Source organism: Agelaius phoeniceus, chromosome 4 (assembly GCF_051311805.1).
Source record: "Agelaius phoeniceus isolate bAgePho1 chromosome 4, bAgePho1.hap1, whole genome shotgun sequence".
NCBI lineage: Eukaryota > Metazoa > Chordata > Aves > Passeriformes > Icteridae > Agelaius > Agelaius phoeniceus.
Window position 1 is genome coordinate 73,032,091 of NC_135268.1, and position 21,549 is coordinate 73,053,639.

The 21,549-nt window shown below is 46.6% G+C and overlaps 1 protein-coding gene across 2 annotated transcripts in view; it reads left to right on the forward strand.

Annotated features, from left to right (window-relative positions):
• Positions 1-1,249: 1,249 nt before the first annotated feature.
• The window catches only part of TEX261 (testis expressed 261), a 29,904-nt gene continuing 9,604 nt past the window's right edge, over positions 1,250-21,549 (forward strand). The window contains exons 1-5 of one of the 2 annotated variants that reach the window (XM_077177911.1): positions 1,250-2,543; positions 7,396-7,475; positions 12,748-12,901; positions 19,198-19,265; positions 20,921-21,023. In XM_077177911.1, the coding sequence (XP_077034026.1) occupies positions 2,474-2,543; positions 7,396-7,475; positions 12,748-12,901; positions 19,198-19,265; positions 20,921-21,023 (475 nt within the window). In that variant the 5' untranslated portion in view covers positions 1,250-2,473. Of the gene's footprint in view, positions 2,544-7,395; positions 7,476-12,747; positions 13,420-19,197; positions 19,266-20,920; positions 21,024-21,549 lie in introns of those variants that run through there. The other variant, XM_077177910.1, reaches the window with a different exon arrangement.

Genomic DNA, 21,549 nt, shown 5'->3' on the forward strand with positions numbered 1-21,549 from the left:
CCCTGTGTCCCCTCTGTGTCACGCCCCGGTCACGGCGCCCCCGGCTCAGCGCTGCCACCCGTGCCAGGCCGCGTTAGCGCCGCCCGAGCGACACTTTGTCACCTCCCCCCCTTTGTCCCCTGCTTTGTCCCCTCTGTCACACAAAGGGGGGGTTCAGGGGGTGCCTCAGTTGGGGGTTCCCCCAAAATTCCGGGGTGCTGCGGGCTGGAGGTGCTGGCACTGCTTTTTTTTAGGCCCCAGAGGCCCAAACTGAGCCCATGGGACCCCAAAATGAACGCCCAGAACCCCAAAATGAACCCCCCGGACCCCAAAATGAACCTCCAGAACCCCAAAAACGAGACTTCAAAACGAACCCCACAACACCCCTAAATGAGCACCCCGAAACCCCAAAACACAGAACGAGCACCCCTAAAATGAGCTCAGGCCCCTAAAATGGACCCCAGGACCCCAAAACGAGACCCTAAAATGAACCCCCGAGCACCCCAAAATGAAACCCCAAAAGCCCTAAAATGAGCTCAGGACCCTAAAATGAACACCCCAAAATGAAATAACCCCGGACCCCTAAAATGAACTCCTGGTACCCCAAAATGAGCCCCTCAGAAGCCCTAAAATGAACTCGTGACCCCAAAATGAACCCGCATCACCCCAAAAGGAGCCCTCTGGGATCTTAAAACGAGACCCCCAAAACGAACCCCCCGGACCCCAAAATGAACCCCCAGCACCTCTAAAAAGAGACCCCAAAACGAACCCCATAGCACCCCTAAATGAGCACCCCGAAATCCCAAAACACAGAACGAGTACCCCTAAAATGAGCTCGGGACCCCAAAATGAACTCACAGCACCCCAAAAGGAGCCCTCCAGGACCCCAAAACGAAACCCTAAAATGAACCCCCGAGCGCCCCAAAACGAATCCCCCAAAAGCCCTAAAAAGATCTCGGGACCCCAAAGTGCAACATCCAGAACCCTAAAACGAACACCCCAAAATGAAACAACCCCGGACCCCTAAAATGAGCCCCCAGCACCCCAAAAGGAGCCCCCGGGACCCTACAACGAGCACCCCAAAATGAGCACTCCAATACCCCAAAATAAAACCCAGCACCCCTAAAACGAGACCCCAAAATGAACACCCGGACCCCAAAATGAACCCCCCAGGACCCCAAAACGAGACCCCAAAATGAAACCGCCCTGGACCCCAAAAGGAGCCCTCCAGAACCCCAAAACGAGACCCCAAAAAAACCCCAGAGCACCCCAAACCCCTCCCAGTCCGGCCCAGTGAGTTTTTTGGGGTCCCTACACACTTTTGGGGGTCCCTCTGCGTTTTGGGGTCCCTGTGGGGTTTTGGGGGTCCTCGCACCTTTTAGAGTCCCCGTCCTTTTGGGGTCCCCTACAGATCGGGGTCCCTGCCGTGTTTTGGGGTCCGTGTACATTTTGGGGTCCCTGCGTGTTTTGGGGTTTCCTTCACAGTTTAGGAGGTCCCTGTAGATTTTTGGGGTCCCTGCACAGTTTTGGGGTGGGTCCCTGTACAGATCAGGGGTTTCTGCCGTGTTTTGGGGTCTCTGCCATATTTTGGGGTCCCTGCACACTTTCGGAGCCCTCCTCGTCTTTTGGGGTCTCTCCGCACCCTTTTGGGGTCCCTCCCGTGTTTTGGGGTCCCTGCACATTTTGGGGTCCCCTTTTCGGGGTTTCCTTCACACTTTGGGGGTCCCTGCATATTTTGGGGTCCCTCCCCCTATTTTGGGGTCCCTGTACATTTTGGGGTCCCTGTACATTTTATTGTCCCTTTGCCAGCTTTTCCTTCACACTTTTGGGGTCCCTGCACATTTTGGGGTCCCTTTTTCAGGTTTTCCTTCACACTTTGGAGGTCCCTGCACATTTTGGGGTCCTTACCCATATTTTGGGGTCCCTGCACATTTTGGGGTCCCTCCCGTGTTTCGGGGTCCCTCCCATGTTTTGGGTTCCCTGTACATTTTGGGGTCCCTGTACATTTTAGGATCCCTTTTCCGGCTTTTCCTTCACACTTTTGGGGTCCCCGCACATTTTGAGGTCCGTATACATTTAGGGCTTTCCCTAACAATTTGTGGGGTTCCATCCATTTCCTTCCTCCTGCAGATTTTGAGGAGCCTTTTCTCCCCCTTCTCATCTCCCCGCACCCTTTTGGGGTCCCCCCCCGCACATTTTGGGGTCCCTCCCATGTTTTGGGGTCCCTGTGCATTTTGGGTTCCCTGCACATTTTAGGATCCCTTTTCCAGGTCATCCTTTACACTTTTGGGGTCCCCCCGCACATTTTGGGGTCGCCGTGTCCCCTTAGGCCGCGCGAGTCCTCCAGGCCTGCAGGGGGCGCTCTGCCGCTCTCCCCCTCACGTCTCGTTGGTTCCGGTGCCGCCTCTCGTTGGTTCCGGCGGCGGGCGCGGAGCGGGACCGGCCCCGGGAGCGGCACCGGGAGCAGCGGCCCCGGGAGCGGCCCGGCCCCGCCATGTGGTTCATGTACGTGCTCAGCTGGCTGTCCCTGCTCGTGCAGGTGGCCTTTGTCACCTTGGCCATCGGTGAGAGCGCCCCGGGGGCTGCGCGAAGGGATCGGGCCCGTTCCGGCCGTGTCGCGATATGGCGGGGGAGGGGACGGGAGGGGGAGGGGCCGGAAGGGCTGAGGGGAGGGGGGAGAACCCCGGGGGTGGCCCGGGGACAGCAAGGGTTCGGAGTGTCCTCGAGATTTGAGCTCCCTGCGTGTCCCCAAAGCCTCAGAGTGTCCCCGAGACTGGAGCTCCCTGGGTGTCCCAAAAGGGCTTAGAGTGGCCCTGAGATTTGAGGGTCCTTGAGTGTCCCCAAGCTCTCGGAAAGTCCCTGAGATTTGGGATCCTTGGGTGTCCCTGAGTTCTCAGAGTGTCCCCAAGATTGAGGGTCTCTGGGTGTCCCCAAGGCCTTAAATTGTCCCTGAGATTTGGGATCCCTGAATGTCCCTGAGCTCTCCGAGTATCCCCAAGGATTGGGATCTCTGGGTGTCCCTGAGCCCTCAGAGTGTCCCCAACACTGAGGGTCCCTGGCTGTCCCCAGACCCTTAAATTTCTGCAGGGACTGAAGGTCTCTGGGTGTCCCCAAACCCTCAGAAAGTCCCTGAGATTTGAGGTCTCTGTGTGTCCCCAAACCCTCAGAGTGTCCCCAACATTGCGGGTCTCAGGGTGTCCTCAAGCCCTTAAATTGTCCCAGGGATTTGGGGTCTCTGGATGTCCCTGAGAGCTCTGAGTGTCCCAAGGATTTGGGATCCCTGGGTGTCCCCAAGCCCTCAGGATGTCCCTGAGATTTGGAGTTTCTAAGTGTCCCCAAGCCCTCAGAGTGTCCCCAAGACGGAGGGTCCCAGGGTGTTCCCAAACCCTTAAATTGTGCCAGGGATTTGGGGTGTCTGGGTGTGCCCGAGCTCTCAGGATGTCCCCAAAATTGAGGGTCCCAGGGTGTCCCCATGCCCTTAAATTGTGCCAGGGATTTGGGGTACCTGGGTGTCCCCAAACCCTCGGAGTGTCCCCAAACTGGAGATCCCAGGGTGTCCCCAAGGCCTTAAATTGTCCCTGAGATTTGGGATCCTTGAGTGTCCCTGAGCTCTCAGAGTGTCCCCAAACTGGAGATCCCAGGGTGTCCCCAAGGCCTTAAATTGTCCCTGAGATTTGGGATCTTTGAGTGTCCCCAAACCCTCAGAGTGTCCCCAGTACTGCGGGTCTCAGGGTGTCCCCAAGCCCTCAGAAAGTCCCAAAGATTTGGGATCCTTTGGTGTCCCCAAGCCCTCAGAGTGTCCCCAGAATTGGGAGTCCCTGGGTGTCCCCGAGCTCTCAGGATGTCCCCAAGATTTGGGATCCCTGGGTGTCCCCAAGCCCTCAGAAAGTCCCAAAGACTTGGGATCCTTTGGTGTCCCCAAGCACTCAGAAAGTCCCTGAGATCTGGGATCCTTTGGTGTCCTCAAGCGCTCAGAGTGTCCCCAACATTGGGGGTCCCTGGGTGTCCCCGAGTCCTCAGGACGTCCCCAACATTCTGTGTGTCCCCAAGCCCATGACGTGTCCCCAAGCCTGGGAGCCTCTTGTTGTCCCCAAGCCCCCAGAGTGTCCCAGGGATTTGCGTCCCTTGGTGTCCCCAAGGCCTCAGGATGTCCCCAGGACTCTGAGTCCCTTGGTGTCCCCAAACCCTCAGAAGGTCCCTGAGATTTGGGATCCCTCAGTGTCCCCAAGCCCTCAGAGTGTCCCCAGCATTGAGGGTCCCAGGGTGTCCCCAAGCCCTTAAATTGTGCCAGGGGTTTGGGATCCCTGGGTGTCCCTGAGCTCTCAGAGTGTCCCCAAGATTTGGGATCCCTGGGTGTCCCCAAGCCCTCAGAAGGTCCCTGAGATTTGGGATCCCTCAGTGTCCCCAAGCCCTCAGAGTGTTCCCAAGATTTGAGGTCTCTGTGTGTCCCCAACGCCTCAGAGTGTCCCCAACATTGTGGGTCTCAGGGTGTCCTCAAGCCCTTAAATTGTGCCAGGGATTTGGGGTCTCTGGATGTCCCTGAGGGCTCTGAGTGTCCCAAGGATTTGGGATCCCTGGGTGTCCCCAAGCCCTCAGGATGTCCCTGAGATTTGGAGTTTCTAAGTGTCCCCAAGCCCTCAGAGTGTCCCCAAGACTGAGGGTCCCAGGGTGTTCCCAAACCCTTAAATTGTGCCAGGGATTTGGGGTCCCTGGGTGTCCCCAAGCCCTGAGAGTGTCCCAAGATTTGGGGTGTCTGGGTGTCCCCGAGCTCTCAGGATGTCCCCAAAATTGAGGGTCCCAGGGTGTCCCCATGCCCTTAAATTGTGCCAGGGATTTGGGGTCCCTGAGTGTCCCCAAACCCTCAGAGTGTCCCCAGGATTTGCAGTCCCTGAGTGTCCCCAAAGCCTCAGAGTGTCCCCAACATTGCGGGTCTCAGAGTGTCCTCAAGCCCTTAAATTGTCCCAGGGATTTGGGGACAATTTAAGGGCTTGAGGACACCCTGAGGACACCCTGAGTGTCCCCAGTACTGCGGGTCTCAGGGTGTCCCCAAGCCCTCAGAAAGTCCCAAAGATTTGGGATCCTTTGGTGTCCCCAAGCCCTCAGAGTGTCCCCAGCATTGGGAGTCCCTGAGTGTCCCCGAGCTCTCAGGATGTCCCCAAGATTGAGGGTCCCAGGGTGTCCCCACGCCCTTAATTTGTGCCAGGGATTTGGGGTCCCTGAGTGTCCCCAAGCCCTCAGAGTGTCCCCAAACTGGAGATCCCGGGGTGTCCCCAAGCCCTTAAATTGTCCCTGAGATTTGGGATCCTTGAATGTCCCTGAGCTCTCAGAGTGTCCCCAGGATTTGAGATCCCTGGGTGTCCCCAAACCCTCAGAAAGTCCCTGAGATTTGGGGTCTCTGTGTGTCCCCAAACCCTCAGAGTGTCCCCAATACTGCGGGTCTCAGGGTGTCCCCAGGCTCTCAGGATGTCCCCAAGACTGGAGATCCCAGGGTGTCCCCAAGCCCTTAAATTGTCCCTGAGATTTGGGATCCTTGAGTGTCCCCGAGCTCTCAGAGTGTCCCCAACATTTGGGGTCCCTGGATGTCCCCGAATCTTCAGGATATCTCCAAGCCTGGGAGTCTCTGGGTGTCCCCAAGGCCTCAAAGTGTCCCCAAGATTTGGGGTCCCTGGGTGTCCCCAAGCCCTCAGAAAGTCACAAAGATTTGGGATCCTTTGGTGTCCTCAAGGCCTCAGAGTGTCCCCAACATTGGGGGTCCCTGGGTGTCCCCGAGTCCTCAGGACGTCCCCAACATTCTGTGTGTCCCCAAGCCCATGACGTGTCCCCAAGCCTGGGAGCCTCTTGTTGTCCCCAAGCCCTTAAATTGTCCCAGGGATTTGGGGTCCCTGGGTGTCCCCAAGGCCTCAGGATGTCCCCAGGACTCTGAGTCCCTTGGTGTCCCCAAACCCTCAGAAGGTCCCTGAGATTTGGGATCCCTCAGTGTCCCCAAGCCCTCTGAGTGTTCCCAACATTTGGGGTCTGTGGCTGTCCCCAAGCCCTCAGAGTGTCCCCAGCATTGAGGGTCCCAGGATGTCCCCAAGCCCTTAAATTGTGCCAGGGATTTGGGGTCTCTGGGTGTCCCTGAGGGCTCTGAGTGTCCCCAAGATTTGGGATCCCTGTCTGTCCCCAAACCCTCAGGATGTCCCTGAGATTTGGGGTACCTGGGTGTCCCCAAACCCTCAGAGTGTCCCAAGATTGGAGGTCCCAAGGTGTCCCCAAGCTCTTAAATTGTCCCTGAGATTTGGGATCTTTGAGTGTCCCTGAGCTCTCAGAGTGTCCCTAATATTTGGGGTCTCTGTGTGTCCCCAAACCCTCAGAGTGTCCCCAATATTTGGGGTCTCTGTGTGTCCCCAAACTCTCAGAGTGTCCCCCAGATTTGGGGTCCCTGGGTGTCCCCAGACCCTCAGAGTGTCCCCAAGATTTGGGGTCCCTGGGTGTCCTCGAGCTCTCAGGACGTCCCCAGGACTGAAGGTCCCTGGGTGTCCCCAAGCCCTTAAATTGTCCCAGGGATTGTGGTCTCTGGGTGTCCCTGAGCCCTCAGAGTGTCCCCAAGATTGGGGGTCCCTGGGTGTCCCCAAGTCTTCAGGATGTCCCCAAGTTTGGGGATTCCTGGTGTCCCAGAGCCCTCGGAGTGTCCCCAACAATGAGGGCCCCTGGCTGTCCCCAAACCCTTAAATCACCACAGGGTCTGGAGGTGTCCCCAAGCCCTCAAAATGTCCCCAAAATTTGGGATCTCTGGGTGTCCCCAAGCTCTTAAATTGTCCCTGAGATTTGGGGTCCCTGGGTGTCCCCAAGCCCTCAAAATGTCCCCAAAATTTGGGATCTCTGGGTGTCCCCAAGCTCTTAAATTGTCCCTGAGATTTCGGGTCCCTGGGTGTCCCCAAGGCCTCAGAGTGTCCCCAAGATTTGGGGTCTGTGGCTGTCCCCAGGCCCTCAATGTCCAAAGGATTTGGGGTCCCTGGGTGTCCCCAAGCCCTCAGGATGTCCCCAAGCCTGGGAGTCTCTTGGTGTCCCCAAGGCCTCAGGATGTCCCCAAGGCCTCAGGATGTCCCCAGGACTCTGAGTCCCTTGGTGTCCCCAAACCCTCAGAAGGTCCCTGAGATTTGGGATCCCTCAATGTCCCCAAGCCCTCAGAGTGTCCCCAAGATCTGGGGTCCCTGGGTGTCCCCAAGGCCTCAGGATGTCCCCAAGCCTGGGAGTCTCTTGGTGTCCCCAAGGCCTCAGAGTGTCCCCAAGATTTGGGCTCCCTGGCTCTCCCTGACCTTTGGGCTCCCACAGCCCAGAATTTGGGGCCCCCTGGGTGTCCCCAAAAGCGCCGTGGGCCGGTGCCACCCCCGAGGTGCCATCGGTGCCATCGGTGTCCCCGCGCTGTCCCCACAGCGGCCGGGCTCTATTACCTGGCAGAGCTGATCGAGGAGTACACGGTGGCCACCAGGAGGATCATCAAATCCATGATCTGGGTGAGTCCTGCACCCCAAATACCCCAAATAAATACCCCAAATAAATACCCCAAATAAATACCCCAAATAAATACCCCAAATACCCCAAATACCCCAAATACCCCAAACACCAAATACCCCAAATACCCCAAATACCCCAAATACCCCAAACCCCAAATACCCCAAATACCCCAAATACCCCAAATACCCCAAATACCCCAAATACCCCAAATACCCCAAACACCAAATACCGCAAACCCCAAATACCCCAAATACCCCAAATACCCCAAATACCCCAAATCCCAAATACCCCAAATACCCCAAATACCCCAAATACCCCAAATACCCCAAACCCCAAATACCCCAAATACCCCAAACCCCAAATACCCCAAATACCCCAAATACCCCAAATACCCCAAATCCCAAATACCCCAAATACCCCAAATACCCCAAATACCCCAACCCCCAAATACCCCAAACCCCAAATACCCCAAACCCCAAATACCCCAAATACCCCAAATACCCCAAACCCCAAATACCCCAAATACCCCAAACCCCAAATACCCCAAATACCCCAAATACCCCAAACCCCAAATACCCCAAACCCCAAATACCCCAAACCCCAAATACCCCAAATACCCCAAATCCCAGAAACCCCAAATCCCAGACACCCCAAATACCCCAAACCCCAGAAACCCCAAACCCAAATACCCCAAACCTCAAATACCCCAAATACCCCAAATACCCCAAATACCCCAAATACCGCAAACCCCAAATACCCCAAACCCCAGAAACCCCAAATACCCCAAACCCCAAATCACAGACACCCCAAATACCCCAAACCCCAGAAACCCCAAACCCAAATACCCCAAACCCCAGAAACCCCAAATACCCCAAACCCCAAATACCCCAAACCTCAGAAACCCCAAACCTCAGAAACCCCAAATCCTGGAAACCGCAAATCCCTGAGAAACCCCAAATCCCAGAAACCCCAAATACCGCAAACCCCAAATACCCCAAACCTCAGAAACCCCAAATCCCAGACACCCCAAATACCCCAAACCCCAAATACCCCAAACCTCAGAAACCCCAAATCCCAGAAACCCCAGAAACCCCAAATGCCAGAAACCCCAAATCCCTGGAAAACCCCAAATCCCTGAAACCCCAAATCCTGGAAACCCCAAATCCCGGAGACCCCAAATCCCTGGGAAATCCAAACCCCAGAAACCCCAAATCCCAGAAACCCCCACACCAAGAAATCCCAAATCCCAGAAACCCCAAATCCCAGAAATCCCCGGGAAATCCCAAATCTCCGAAACCCCAAATCCCCAAAACCCCAAACCCCAGAAACCCCAAATCACTGGGAAACCCCAAATCCCAGAAACCCCAAATGCCAGAACCCCAAATCTCAGAAACCCCAAATCCCAGAAACCCCAAATCCCGGAAACCCCAAAACCAGGAAATCCCACATCTCTGGGAAAACTCAAATCCCTGGGAAACCCCAAATCCCCTGGAATCCCCAAATCTCAGAAACCCCAAATCCCTGGGAAACCCCAAATCCCAAATGCCCTGGAAATCACAAATCCTGGAAACCCCAAATCCCCGAAACCCCAAATCCCAGAAACCCCAAATCCCTGAGAAACCCTAAATCCCAGAAACACTAAATCCCAGAAACACCAAATTCCCAAAACCCCAAATCCTGGATACCCCAAATCCTGGAAACCCCAAACCCCAGACACCCCAAATCCCCAAATCCCATTTTTCTGCTGTTTTTTCCCATTTTCCCCTTTTTTTCCCCCATTTTTCTCCCTTTATTTCCCATTTTTCCATTTCCCTGCTTTTTGCCTTGGTTTTCCTGATTTTTTCCCATTTCCCACCCTTTTTTTCTCTTTCCCCCCCCATATTTCCTGGTAATTCCTTCATTTTTCCCAATTTCCCCATATCTTTTTTTTTCCCATTTTTCTCATTTTGCCCCATTTTTTCCCTATTTTTCCCATTTTACCTTTTCCCTCCATTTCCCCCCATATTTTTTCCATTATTTCCCTTTTTCCCCATTTTTTCCTCCATTTTTTTCCAATTTCTCCCCCATTTTTCCCCTGTTTTTCTGTATTTTCCCCCTTTTTTTCTCCCGTTTTTTCCCCCATTTTCCCCTTCTCCCCCTCTTTTTATTTTCCATTCTTCCCCATTTTTTCCTCATTTTTTCCCATTTTTTCTCATTTCTCCCAATTTTCCCCCATTTCCCTCATTTCCCCATAATTTTCCCCATTATTTCCCTCTTTTTTTTTTTCCCCATTTCCCCCTACTATTTTTCTGTTTTTTTCCCTATTTTCCCCTGTTTTTTCCCATTTTACCTTTTCCCTCCATTTTCCCCCATATTTATTCCATTATTTCCCTATTTTTCCCCATTTTCCCCCCATTTCTCCCTGGTTTTCTGCATTTCCCCCCCATTTTTTCTCCCTGTTTTCCCCCATTTTCTCCCCTTCCCCCCATTTTATTTTCCATTCTTCCCTGTTTTTTGCCCCTTTTTTTCTCATTTTTCCCATTTTTTCCTATTTCTCCCAAATTTCCCCCATTTCCCCATCTTTTTTCCCATTATTTTCCTCTTTTTTTTCCTATTTTTCTCATTTTCCCATGTTTTTTTCCCTATTTTTCCCATTTTTTCCCATTTTACCTTTTCCCTCCATTTCCCCCCATATTTTTTCCATTTTTTCCCTTTTTTCCCATTTTTTCCTCCATTTTTTCCCAATTTCTCCCTATTTTTCCCTGTTTTTCTGCATTTCCCCCCATTTTCTCCCATTATTTCCCACTTTTTATTTTCCATTCTTCCCCATTTTCCCCATTTTTTCCCATTTTTTTCCTATTTCTCCCCATTTTTTCCCCATTTTTCCCCATTTCCCCATCTTTTTTCCCATTATTTCCCTCTTTTTTCCCTTTTTCTCATTTACCCTGTTTTTCCCTATTTTTTCCTATTTTTCCCATTTTACCTTTTCCCTCCATTTTCCCCCATATTTTATTCCATTATTCCCCTATTTTTCCCCATTTTTTCCCATTTTTCTGCATTTCCCCCCATTTTCTCCCATTATTTCCCTCTTTTTATTCTCCATTCTTCCCCATTTTTCCCCATTTTTCCCCATTTTTTCTAATTTTTCCTATTTTCCCCATCTTTTTTTTCCCCTTTTTCTCATTTCCCCCATTTTTTCCCTATTTTTCCCTATTTTCCCCATTTTACCTTTTCCCTCCATTTTCCCCCATATTTTATTCCATTATTTCCCTATTTTTCCCCATTTTTTCCCCATTTCTCCCTGTTTTTCTGCTTTTCCCCCCATTTTTTCTCCCTGTTTTTCCCCCATTTCCCCCCATTATTTCCCTCTTTTTATTTTCCATTCTTCCCCATTTTCCCCATTTTTTCCCATTTTTTCCTATTTCTCCCCATTTTTCCCCATTTTTCCCCATTTCCCCATCTTTTTTTCCATTTTTTCCTCTTTTTTCCCCATTTTTTCCTATTTTTCCCCTGTTTTTTTTCCCATTTTACCTTTTCCCTCCATTTCCCCCATATTTTTTCCATTATTTCCCTTTTTTCCCATTTTTTCCTCCATTTTTTCCCAATTTCTCCCCATTTTTCCCTGCATTTCCCCCCATTTTTTCTCCCCATTTCCCCCCATTTTCCCCCATTATTTCCCTCTTTTTATTTTCCATTTTCCCCATTTTCCCCCGTTTTTTCTTATTTTTCCCATTTCTCCCCATTTTTTCCCCATTTCCTCCATCTTTTTTCCCATTATTTTCCTCTTTTTTTTCCTATTTTTCTCATTTTCCCCCATTTTTCCCTATTTTTCCCTATTTTTCCCATTTTACCTTTTCCCTCCATTTCCCCCCATATTTTTTCCATTTTTTCCCTTTTTTCCCATTTTTTCCTCCATTTTTTCCCCATTTCTCCCTGTTTTTTCCCTGTTTTTCTGCATTTCCCCCCATTTTTTTCTCCCTGTTTTCTCCCCATTTTCTCCCCTTTTTCCTCATTATTTCCCTATTTTTCCCCATTTTTTCCCCATTTCCCCATCTTTTTTCCCTATTTTTCCCTCTTTTTCCCCTTTTTCTCATTTACCCTGTTTTTCCCTATTTTTCCCTATTTTTCCCATTTTACATTTTCCCTCCATTTTCCCCCATATTTTTTCCATTATTTCCCTATTTTCCCCCATTTTTCCCCATTTTTCCCTGTTTTTCTGCATTTCCCCCCCCATTTTTTCTCCCCATTTTCTCCCCATTTCCCCCCATTATTTCCCTCTTTTTATTTTCCATTCTTCCCCATTTTTCCCCATTTTTTCTCATTTTTTCCCATTTTCCCCATCTTTTTTTTCCTTTTTTCTCATTTTCCCCCATTTTTTCCCTATTTTCCCATTTTACATTTTCCCTCCATTTTCCCCCATATTTTTTCCATTATTTCCCTATTTTTTCCCTATTTTCCCCATTTCTCCCTGTTTTTCTGCATTTCCCCCCCCATTTTCCCCCATTTTCTCCCATTATTTCCCTCTTTTTATTTTGCATTCTTCTCCATTTTTCCCATTTTTTCCTCATTTTTTCCTATTTTCCCCATATTTTTTCCCATTTTTCTCATTTCCCCCGTTCTTTCCCATTTTACCTTTTCCCTCCATTTTCCCTCCATTTTCCCCCATATTTATTCCATTATTTCCCTATTTTTTCCCATTTTTTCCCCATTTCTCCCTGGTTTTTTTCCCTGTTTTCTGTATTTCCCCCCATTTTTTCTCCCTGTTTTCCCCCATTTTCTCCCCTTTTCCCCCTCTTTTTACTTTCCATTCTTCCCCATTTTTCCCCCCATTTTTATCATTTTTCCCCATTTTTTTCCTATTTCTCCCAGTTTTTCCCCCATTTCCTCCATCTTTTTTTTCCCATTTCCCCATCTTTTTTCCCCATTTTTTCTCATTTTCCCCCGTTTTTTCCCTATTTTTCCCCTGTTTTTTTCCCATTTTACCTTTTCCCCCATATTTTTTCCATTATTTCCCTATTTTTTCCCATTTTTTCCCCATTTCTCCTTGTTTTTTCCCTGTTTTCCTGCATCCCCCCATTTTTCCCCCCATTTTCTCCCATTATTTCCCTCTTTTTACTTCCCATTCTTCCCCATTTCCCCCCGTTTCTTCTCATTTTTTCCCCATTTTTCCCCATTTCTCCCCATTTTTCCCCATTTTCCCCCCATTTTCCCCCCATTTTTCCCCCATTTCCCCCCCAACCCCATTATTTCCCATATTTTCCCCCCTAATCCCATTCTTTCCATTATTCCCAGTTCTCCTCTGCCGTGCACCTGGGGCTCTTCCTGTTCGAGCACTTCCCGGCCTTCCTGGTGGCCACGGGGCTCTTCAGCAACCTCGTGTACCTGGGGCTGCTGCAGAGCTTCCCCTGCATCGTCCTCACCTCCTCCAACTTCCTCCTCTCCTGTGGTCAGGCACAATTTTGGGATTTTAGGGGTTTGGGGATTTTTTTGGGATTTTTTTGGGATTTTTCGGGCATTTTTCGGCCATTTTTTGGGCATTTTTTGGGCATTTTTGAGGATTTTTTCAGCATTTTTGGAACAATTCTGAGGGAATTTTTGAGGAATTTTTTGATGATTTTTTCAGGATTTTTTGAGGGGATTATCGGGGAATTTTTGAGGGAATTTTGGGATTCTTTCAGTGCCCCAAAAGGCTGGGAAGGTTCCAGAACTTTGGGGTTCCTGGTGGCCACGGGGCTCTTCAGCAACCTCGTGTACCTGGGGCTGCTGCAGAGCTTCCCCTGCATCGTCCTCACCTCCTCCAACTTCCTCCTCTCCTGTGGTCAGGCACAATTTTGGGATTTTAGGGGTTTGGGGAATTTTTGGGATTTTTTTGGGATTTTTTCGGGCATTTTTCGGGCATTTTTCGGGCATTTTTCGGCCATTTTTGACGATTTTTTCAGCATTTTTTGAACAATTCTGAGGGAATTTTTGAGGAATTTTTTGATGAGTTTTTCAGGATTTTTGAGGGGATTATTGGGGAATTTTTGAGGGAATTTTGGGATTCTTTCATTGCCCCAAAAGGCTGGGAATGTTCCAGAACTTTGGGGTTCCTGGTGGCCACGGGGCTCTTCAGCAACCTCGTGTACCTGGGGCTGCTGCAGAGCTTCCCCTGCATCGTCCTCACCTCCTCCAACTTCCTCCTCTCCTGTGGTCAGGCACAATTTTGGGATTTTAGGGGTTTGGGGAATTTTTTGGGATTTTTTTGGGATTTTTTGGGGATTTTTCGGGCATTTTTCGGGCATTTTTCGGGCATTTTTTGGGCATTTTTGAGGATTTTTTCAGCATTTTTTGAACAATTCTGAGGGAATTTTTGAGGAATTTTTTGATGATTTTTTTGGGGTTTTTTTGAGGAATTTTGAGGGAATTTTTGAGGGAATTTTAGGGTTCTTTCAGTGCCCCAAAAGGCTGGGAATGTTCCAGAACTTTGGGGTTCCTGGTGGCCACGGGGCTCCTCAGCAACCTCGTGTACCTGGGGCTGCTGCAGAGCTTCCCCTGCATCGTCCTCACCTCCTCCAACTTCCTCCTCTCCTGTGGTCAGGCACAATTTTGGGATTTTAGGGGTTTGGGGATTTTTTTGGGATTTTTTTGGGATTTTTTGGGAGATTTTTCGGGCATTTTTCGGTGAATTTTCGGGGATTTTTTGGGCATTTTTGAGGATTTTTTCAGCATTTTTTGAACAATTCTGAGGGAATTTTTGAGGAATTTTTTGATGATTTTTTCAGGATTTTTTGAGGGGATTATTGGGGAATTTTTGAGGGAATTTTGGGGTTCTTTCAGTGCCCCAAAAGGCTGGGAATGTTCCAGAACTTTGGGGTTCCTGGTGGCCACGGGGCTCTTCAGCAACCTCGTGTACCTGGGGCTGCTGCAGAGCTTCCCCTGCATCGTCCTCACCTCCTCCAACTTCCTCCTCTCCTGTGGTCAGACACAATTTTGGGATTTTAGGGTTTTGGGATTTTTTGGGATTTTTTTGGGATTTTTCGGGCACTTTTCGGGCACTTTTCGGGCATTTTTGAGGATTTTTTCAGCATTTTTTGAACAATTCTGAGGGAATTTTTTGGGAATTTTTTGATGATTTTTTTGGGTTTTTTTTGAGGAATTTTGAGGGAATTTTTGAGGGAATTTTGGGATTCTTTCAGTGCTCAGAATGTTCCAGAACTTTGGGGTTCCTGGTGGCCACGGGGCTCCTCAGCAACCTCGTGTACCTGGGGCTGCTGCAGAGCTTCCCCTGCATCGTCCTCACCTCCTCCAACTTCCTCCTCTCCTGTGGTCAGGCACAATTTTGGGATTTTAGGGTTTTGGGATTTTTTTGGGATTTTTTTGGGATTTTTTCGGGCATTTTTCGGCCATTTTTCGGGCATTTTTGAGGATTTTTTCAGCATTTTTTGAACAATTCTGAGGGAATTTTTGAGGAATTTTTTGAGGATTTTTTCAGGATTTTTTGAGGGGATTATTGGGGAATTTTTAAGGGAATTTTGGGATTCTTTCAGTGCCCCAAAAGGCTGGGAATGTTCCAGAACTTTGGGGTTCCTGGTGGCCACGGGGCTCCTCAGCAACCTCGTGTACCTGGGGCTGCTGCAGAGCTTCCCCTGCATCGTCCTCACCTCCTCCAACTTCCTCCTCTCCTGTGGTCAGGCACAATTTTGGGATTTTAGGGGTTTGGGGCTTTTTTTGGGATTTTTTTGGGATTTTTCGGGCACTTTTCGGGCATTTTTCGGCGATTTTTTGGGCATTTTTGAGGATTTTTTCAGCATTTTTTGAAGAATTCTGAGGGAATTTTTGAGGAATTTTTTGATGATTTTTTCAGGATTTTTTGAGGGGATTATTGGGGAATTTTTGAGGGAATTTTGGGATTCTTTCAGTGCCCCAAAAGGCTGGGAATGTTCCAGAACTTTGGGGTTCCTGGTGGCCACGGGGCTCTTCAGCAACCTCGTGTACCTGGGGCTGCTGCAGAGCTTCCCCTGCATCGTCCTCACCTCCTCCAACTTCCTCCTCTCCTGTGGTCAGGCACAATTTTGGGATTTTAGGGGTTTGGGGATTTTTTTGGGATTTTTTGGGGATTTTTTTGGGATTTTTCGGGCATTTTTTGGGCATTTTTCGGGCATTTTTGAGGATTTTTTGAACAATTCTGAGGGAATTTTTGAGGAATTTTTTGATGATTTTTTTGGGTTTTTCTTGAGGAATTTTGAGGGAATTTTTGAGGGAATTTTGGGGTTCTTTCAGTGCTCAGAAGGTTCCAGAACTTTGGGGTTCCTGGTGGCCACGGGGCTCTTCAGCAACCTCGTGTACCTGGGGCTGCTGCAGAGCTTCCCCTGCATCGTCCTCACCTCCTCCAACTTCCTCCTCTCCTGTGGTCAGACACAATTTTGGGATTTTAGGGGTTTGGGGCTTTTTTTGGGATTTTTTTTGGGATTTTTCGGGCATTTTTCGGGCATTTTTCGGGCATTTTTCGGGCATTTTTGAGGATTTTTTCAGCATTTTTTCAAGAATTTTGAGGGAATTATTGGGAATTTTTTGGGGAATTTTTGAGGATTTTTGGTACTTTTTTGGGGATTTTTTGAGGAATTTTGAGGGAATTATTGGGGATTTTTTGGGGAATTTTTGAGGATTTTTGGGATTTTTTTGCAGATTTTTTCAAGAATTTTGAGGGATTTCTTGAGGAATTTTGAGGGAATTATTGGGGATTCTTTGAGGAATTTTGAGGGAATTATTGTGGATTTTTTGGGGATTTTAGAGGATTTTTTGAGGAATTTTGAGGGAAATATTGGGGATTTTTTGGGGATTTTTTTGGGATTTTTTGGGGATTTTTTGAGGATTTTTTTCAGGATTTTTTGGGGATTTTTCGGGCATTTTTCGGGCATTTTTCAGGATTTTTTCAGCATTTTTTCAAGAATTTTGAGGGAATTATTGGGGATTTTTTGAGGGTTTTTGGGATTTTTTTGGGCATTTTTCAGGATTTTTTGGGGATTTTTTCAAGAATGTTGAGCGAATTATTGAGGATTTTTTGGGGTAATTTTTGAGGATTTTTGGGATTTTTTGAGGAATTTTGAGGGAATTATTGGGGATTTTTGAGGACTTTTTCAGGATTTTTTGAGGAATTTTTGAGGGAATTAATGGGGATTTCTTGGGGGATTTTTGAGCATTTTTTGGGGATTTCTTGAGGAATTTTGAGGGAATTATTGGGGAATTTTTGAGGATTTTTGGGATTTTTTTAGGATTTTTTTGGGATTTTTTCAGGATTTTTGAGGATTTTTTTTGATTTTTCAGGGATTTTTGAGGATTTTTTCAAGAATTTTGAGGGAATTTTTGAGGACTTTTGGGATTATTTTTGAGGATTTTTTGAGGAATTTTGAGGGAATTATTGGGGATTTTTTGGGGAAGTTTTGAGGAATTTTGAGGGAATTATTGGGGAATTTTTGGGGATTTTTGGGGGGATTTCTTGATGAATTTTGAGGGAATTATTGCGGATTTTTTTTGGAATTTTTGAGGAATTTTGAGGGAATTATTGGGGATTTTTTGGGAATTTTTGAGGATTTTTGGAAGTTTTTTTTAAGATTTTTTTTTCAAGAATTTTGAGGGAATTTTTGAGGATTTTTTTTTGGGAATTTTTGAGGATTTTTGGGATTTTTTTTAGAACTTTTTCAAGAATTTTGAGGGAATGATTGGGGATTTTTGGAGGATTTTTTTGGGGGATTTCTTGAGGGAATTAATGGGGATTTTTTGGGGAATTTTTGAGGATTTTTGGGACTTTTGGGGGATTTTTAAAAGAATTTTGAGGGAATTATTGGGGATTTTTTGGGGAATTTTTGAAGATTTTTGGGATTTTTTTGGGGATTTTTTGAAGAATTTTGAGGGAATTATTGAGGATTTTTTACGGAATTTTTCAGTTTTTTTTAAAGAATTTTGAGGGAATTATTGGGGATTTTTTGGGCAATTTTTGGGGATTTTTCAGGATTTTTTCAAGAATTTTGAGGGAACTATTGGGGATTTTTTGAGGAATTTTGAGGAAATTAATGGGGATTTTTCTGGGAGTTTTTGAGAATATTTTGGGAATTTTTGGGGATTTTTAAGGAATTTTTTTGGGATTTTTTTGGTTTTATTTGGGGATTTTTTGGGAATTTTTCAGTCATTTTGGGGAAATTTTGGGGCATTTTGGGGGATTTTTTAAAATATTTTTTTCAAGAATTTTGAGGGAATTATTGGGGATTTTTTGGGGATTTTTTAGAACGTTTTCAATAATTTGGAGGGAATTATTGGGGATTTTTGGAGGATTTTTTGGGGGATTTCTTGAGGGAATTAATGGGGATTTTTTGGGGAATTTTTGAGGATTTTTGGGGGATTTCTTGAGGAATTTTGAGGGAATTATTGGGGATTTTTTTTAATTTTTGGAAGAATTTTTGGGATGTTTTGGGGGACTTAATAGGGATTTTTCTGGGAATTTTCAAGAATATTTTGGGAATTTTTGGGGATTTTTTTAGGGACTTTTTAGGGAATTTTTTGGATTTCTTTGGGGAAATTTTGGGGATTTTTAAGGGATTTTTTTGGGAGTTTTGGAGGAATTTTTTTTGAGATTTAAAATAATTTTTTAGGGATTTTTAAAGGATTTTTTGGGATATTTTTCAGGGATTGTTTTGGATTTTCTGGGGTATTTTGGGGGATATTTTAGGAGATTTCTGGGAATTTTTGAGGCATTTTGGGGAGATTTTTTTAGGATTTATTTGGATTTTGTGAGGATTTTTGTGAGGATTTTTGGGATTTTTCCAGGATTTTTGAGGGGTTTTGAGGTAATTATTGAGGATTTTTTGGGGATTTTTTTTTTAATTTTTGGGGATTTTTTGAGGATTTTTTTGGGGATTTTTCGGGGATTTTTTGGGCATTTTTTGGGCATTTTTGAGGATTTTTTCAGGATTTTTTGAGGAATTTTGAGGGAATTATTGGGGATTTTTTTGGATTTTTTTTAAAGTTTTGGGGATTTTTTGAGGATTTTTTTTAGGATTTTTTAAATTATTTTCAGGGATTTATTAGGATTTTTTTTGCAGATCCTTATGAATTTTTGCAAGAATTTAGGGGGGAATTTTTGCAAGAATTTTGGGGGGATTTTAGGGATTTTTTCAGATTTTTTTTGGGAATTCTTGGCAATTTTGGGAGGGGTTTTTGGAGAGATTTTTGGGGGAATTTTGGGGGATTTATGGGGATTCTATGGGAATTTTTGGGGGGCTTTTTGGGGAATTCTATGGGAATATTTGGGGGAGATTTTTAGGGATATTTTGGGGGAACTTTTGAGGATTTTTTGGGAATTTTTGGGGGAATTTTGGAGGATTTATGGGGATTCTATGGGAATTTTTGGGGGGCTTTTTGGGGAATTCTATGGGAATATTTGGGGGAGATTTTTAGGGATATTTGGGGTGAATTTTGGGGATTTTTTGGGAATTTTGGGGGGAATTTTGATGAATTTTTGGGGCAATTTTGAAGGAATTTTTTGAGATTTGGGATCCCAAATTTTGGGATCCTTGAGCACCCCAAACCCCAAAAAAATCCCCCAAATCCCCCCAATTTTCACCCCCACCTCAAAATTCCCAAACATTTGGGGCCTGGCCAGAATTCCAGGTTTTGGGATTGGCCTGGGGGGAATGGGAAGGCTCCAAAATTTGGGATTTTCCCTCTGGAATGTTCTGATCCCGTTGTTTTTCCTGGTTTTTCCTGCAGTTCTGGTGGTGGTCAATCACTACCTGGCATTCCAATATTTTGCTGAGGAATTTTATCTTTTCTCCGAGGTAAGATCCCAAAAATTCTGGGATTTTTCCCCATTTTCCCCATTGGAAAAATCCCAATTTTTGGGTTGGTAGCTTTGAATTTCTTCAAAATAAAATTGATTTTTTAAATTTTTTCCAATTTTTTTGGGGGGGTTTCTTGAGGTTCTGGAATTCCCTGGCAGTTTCAGGTTTGGGGTTTTCCCAGGAAATTCCAGGAATGTGGAATGTTCATCCCAAAAATGTGAAAAATTTTAGGAAATATGAGAAATTTTAGGAAAAATAGGAAAGAAATCATTGAAATTCCATTTTTTTTCCCATTCAACCCCAAATCTTTTCCCATTGGGAATTCCATGACAAAAATCCCAAGAGGCCAAAATTCCATAAAAACCAAGGAAAATCCAATTTTTCCTTGAACTTTTTGGATTTTGAAAATGAATTAAATTCAATTTTTCCATATGGATTTCATTGAATGAATTAAAATCTTAATTAAAATCTGGGAATTCAAAACCAGGAAGAGCAAAATAATTGGGAAAACCTCAAGGGAACTTTTTTATCCCACAAAAAAAATGGATGAGATTGGAAATTTTCCATAGGAATTCTTGGAATTTTGGGCTTTTGGGGTTGGAATTTTGGGATTTCCAAGCTGGAATTTTAGGGAATTGTGCAGGTCCTGGCTGGAAATTTTCCACAGGAATTTTTGGGATTGGAATTTTGGGGTTTCCGAGCTGGAATTTTGGGATTTCAGAGCTGGAATTCCGGGATTTCCAGCTGGAATCTTGGGAATTCTGGGTTGGAATTTCAGGAATTCTGGGTTGGAATTTTGGGAATTCTGGGTTGGAATTCTGGGAATTCTGGCTTAGTTCAAGGAAGAGCAAAAAATTTTTGGGAACACCTCGAGGAAACTTTTCCCCCATAAGAAAAGGGCTGAGATTGGAAATTTTCCATAGGAATTCTTGGAATTTTGGGGTTTTGGGGTTGGAACTTTGGGATTTCTGAGCTGGAATTTTGGGATTTCCGAGCTGGAATTTTAGGGAATTGTGCAGGTCCTGGCTGGAAATTTTCCACAGGAATTTTTGGGGTTGGAATTTTGGGGTTTCCGAGCTGGAATTTTGGGATTTCAGAGCTGGAATTCCGGGATTTCCAGCTGGAATCTTGGGAATTCTGGGTTGGAATTCTGGGAATTCTGGCTTGGTTCAAGGGAAAACCAGGAACAGCCAAAATTTTTGGGAACACCTTGAGGAAACTTTTCCCCCACAAGAAAAGGGCTGAGATTGGAAATTTTCCATAGGAATTCTTGGAATTTTGGGGTTTTGGGGTTGGAATTTTTGGGATTTCCGAGCTGGAATTTTAGGGAATTGTGCAGGTCCTGGCTGGAAATTTTCCACAGGAATTTTTGGGGTTGGAATTTTGGGGTTTCCAGGCTGAAATTTTGGGATTTCAGAGCTGGAATTCTGGGTTGGAATCTCAGGAATTCTGGGTTGGAATTTTGGGAATTCTGGCTTCTTTCGAGGAAGAGCAAAAAATTTGGGAACAACTCAAGGAAACTTTTCCTCCACAAAAAAAGGGGTGAAATGGACGCTTTTCCTTAGGAATTCTTGGCGTTTTGGGGTTGGAATTTTTGGGGTTTTTGGCTTGGAATTTTGGGAATTCTGGTTGGAATTTTGGGAATTCTGCAGGTCCTGGCTTATTTCACCTTCTGCCTGTGGTTGATTCCCTTCGCCTTCTTCGTGTCGCTGTCGGCCGGGGAGAACGTCCTGCCCTCAACGGTGCAGCCCGGAGGTGGGAATGGGATTGGGAATGGGGTTGGGAATGGGGTTGGGAATGGGGTTGGGAATGGGGTTGGGAATGGGAATGGGAATGGGAATGGGAATGGGAATGGGAATGGGAATGGGAAAGGATTTTGAGTTTGCCCGGTTTCGATCCTGCTCAGAACGTCCTGGAAATTTGGGATTTTGGGGGCATCAAGGGTGACAATGTCGAGGAAATTTGGGATTTTTGGGGCTCCTTAAGGCCTCGGAGAATCCCAGAAATTTGGGGTCCTCGAGCCTTCAGAGAATCCCAGAATTTGGGATTCCTGGGGCTTGCCAAGGGTACAGAAATTTGGGATTTTTGGAGGTCCTTGAGGCCTTAGAGAATCCCAAGGATTGAACTCCTCAGTGCAGCCCGGAGGTGGGAACGGGGTCGGGAATGGGGTTGGGAATAGGATTGGGAATGGGGTTGGGATGGGGTTGGGAATGGGGTTGGGAATGGGGTTGGGAATGGGATTGGGAATGGGATTGGGAATGGGGTTGGGAATGGGCTTGGG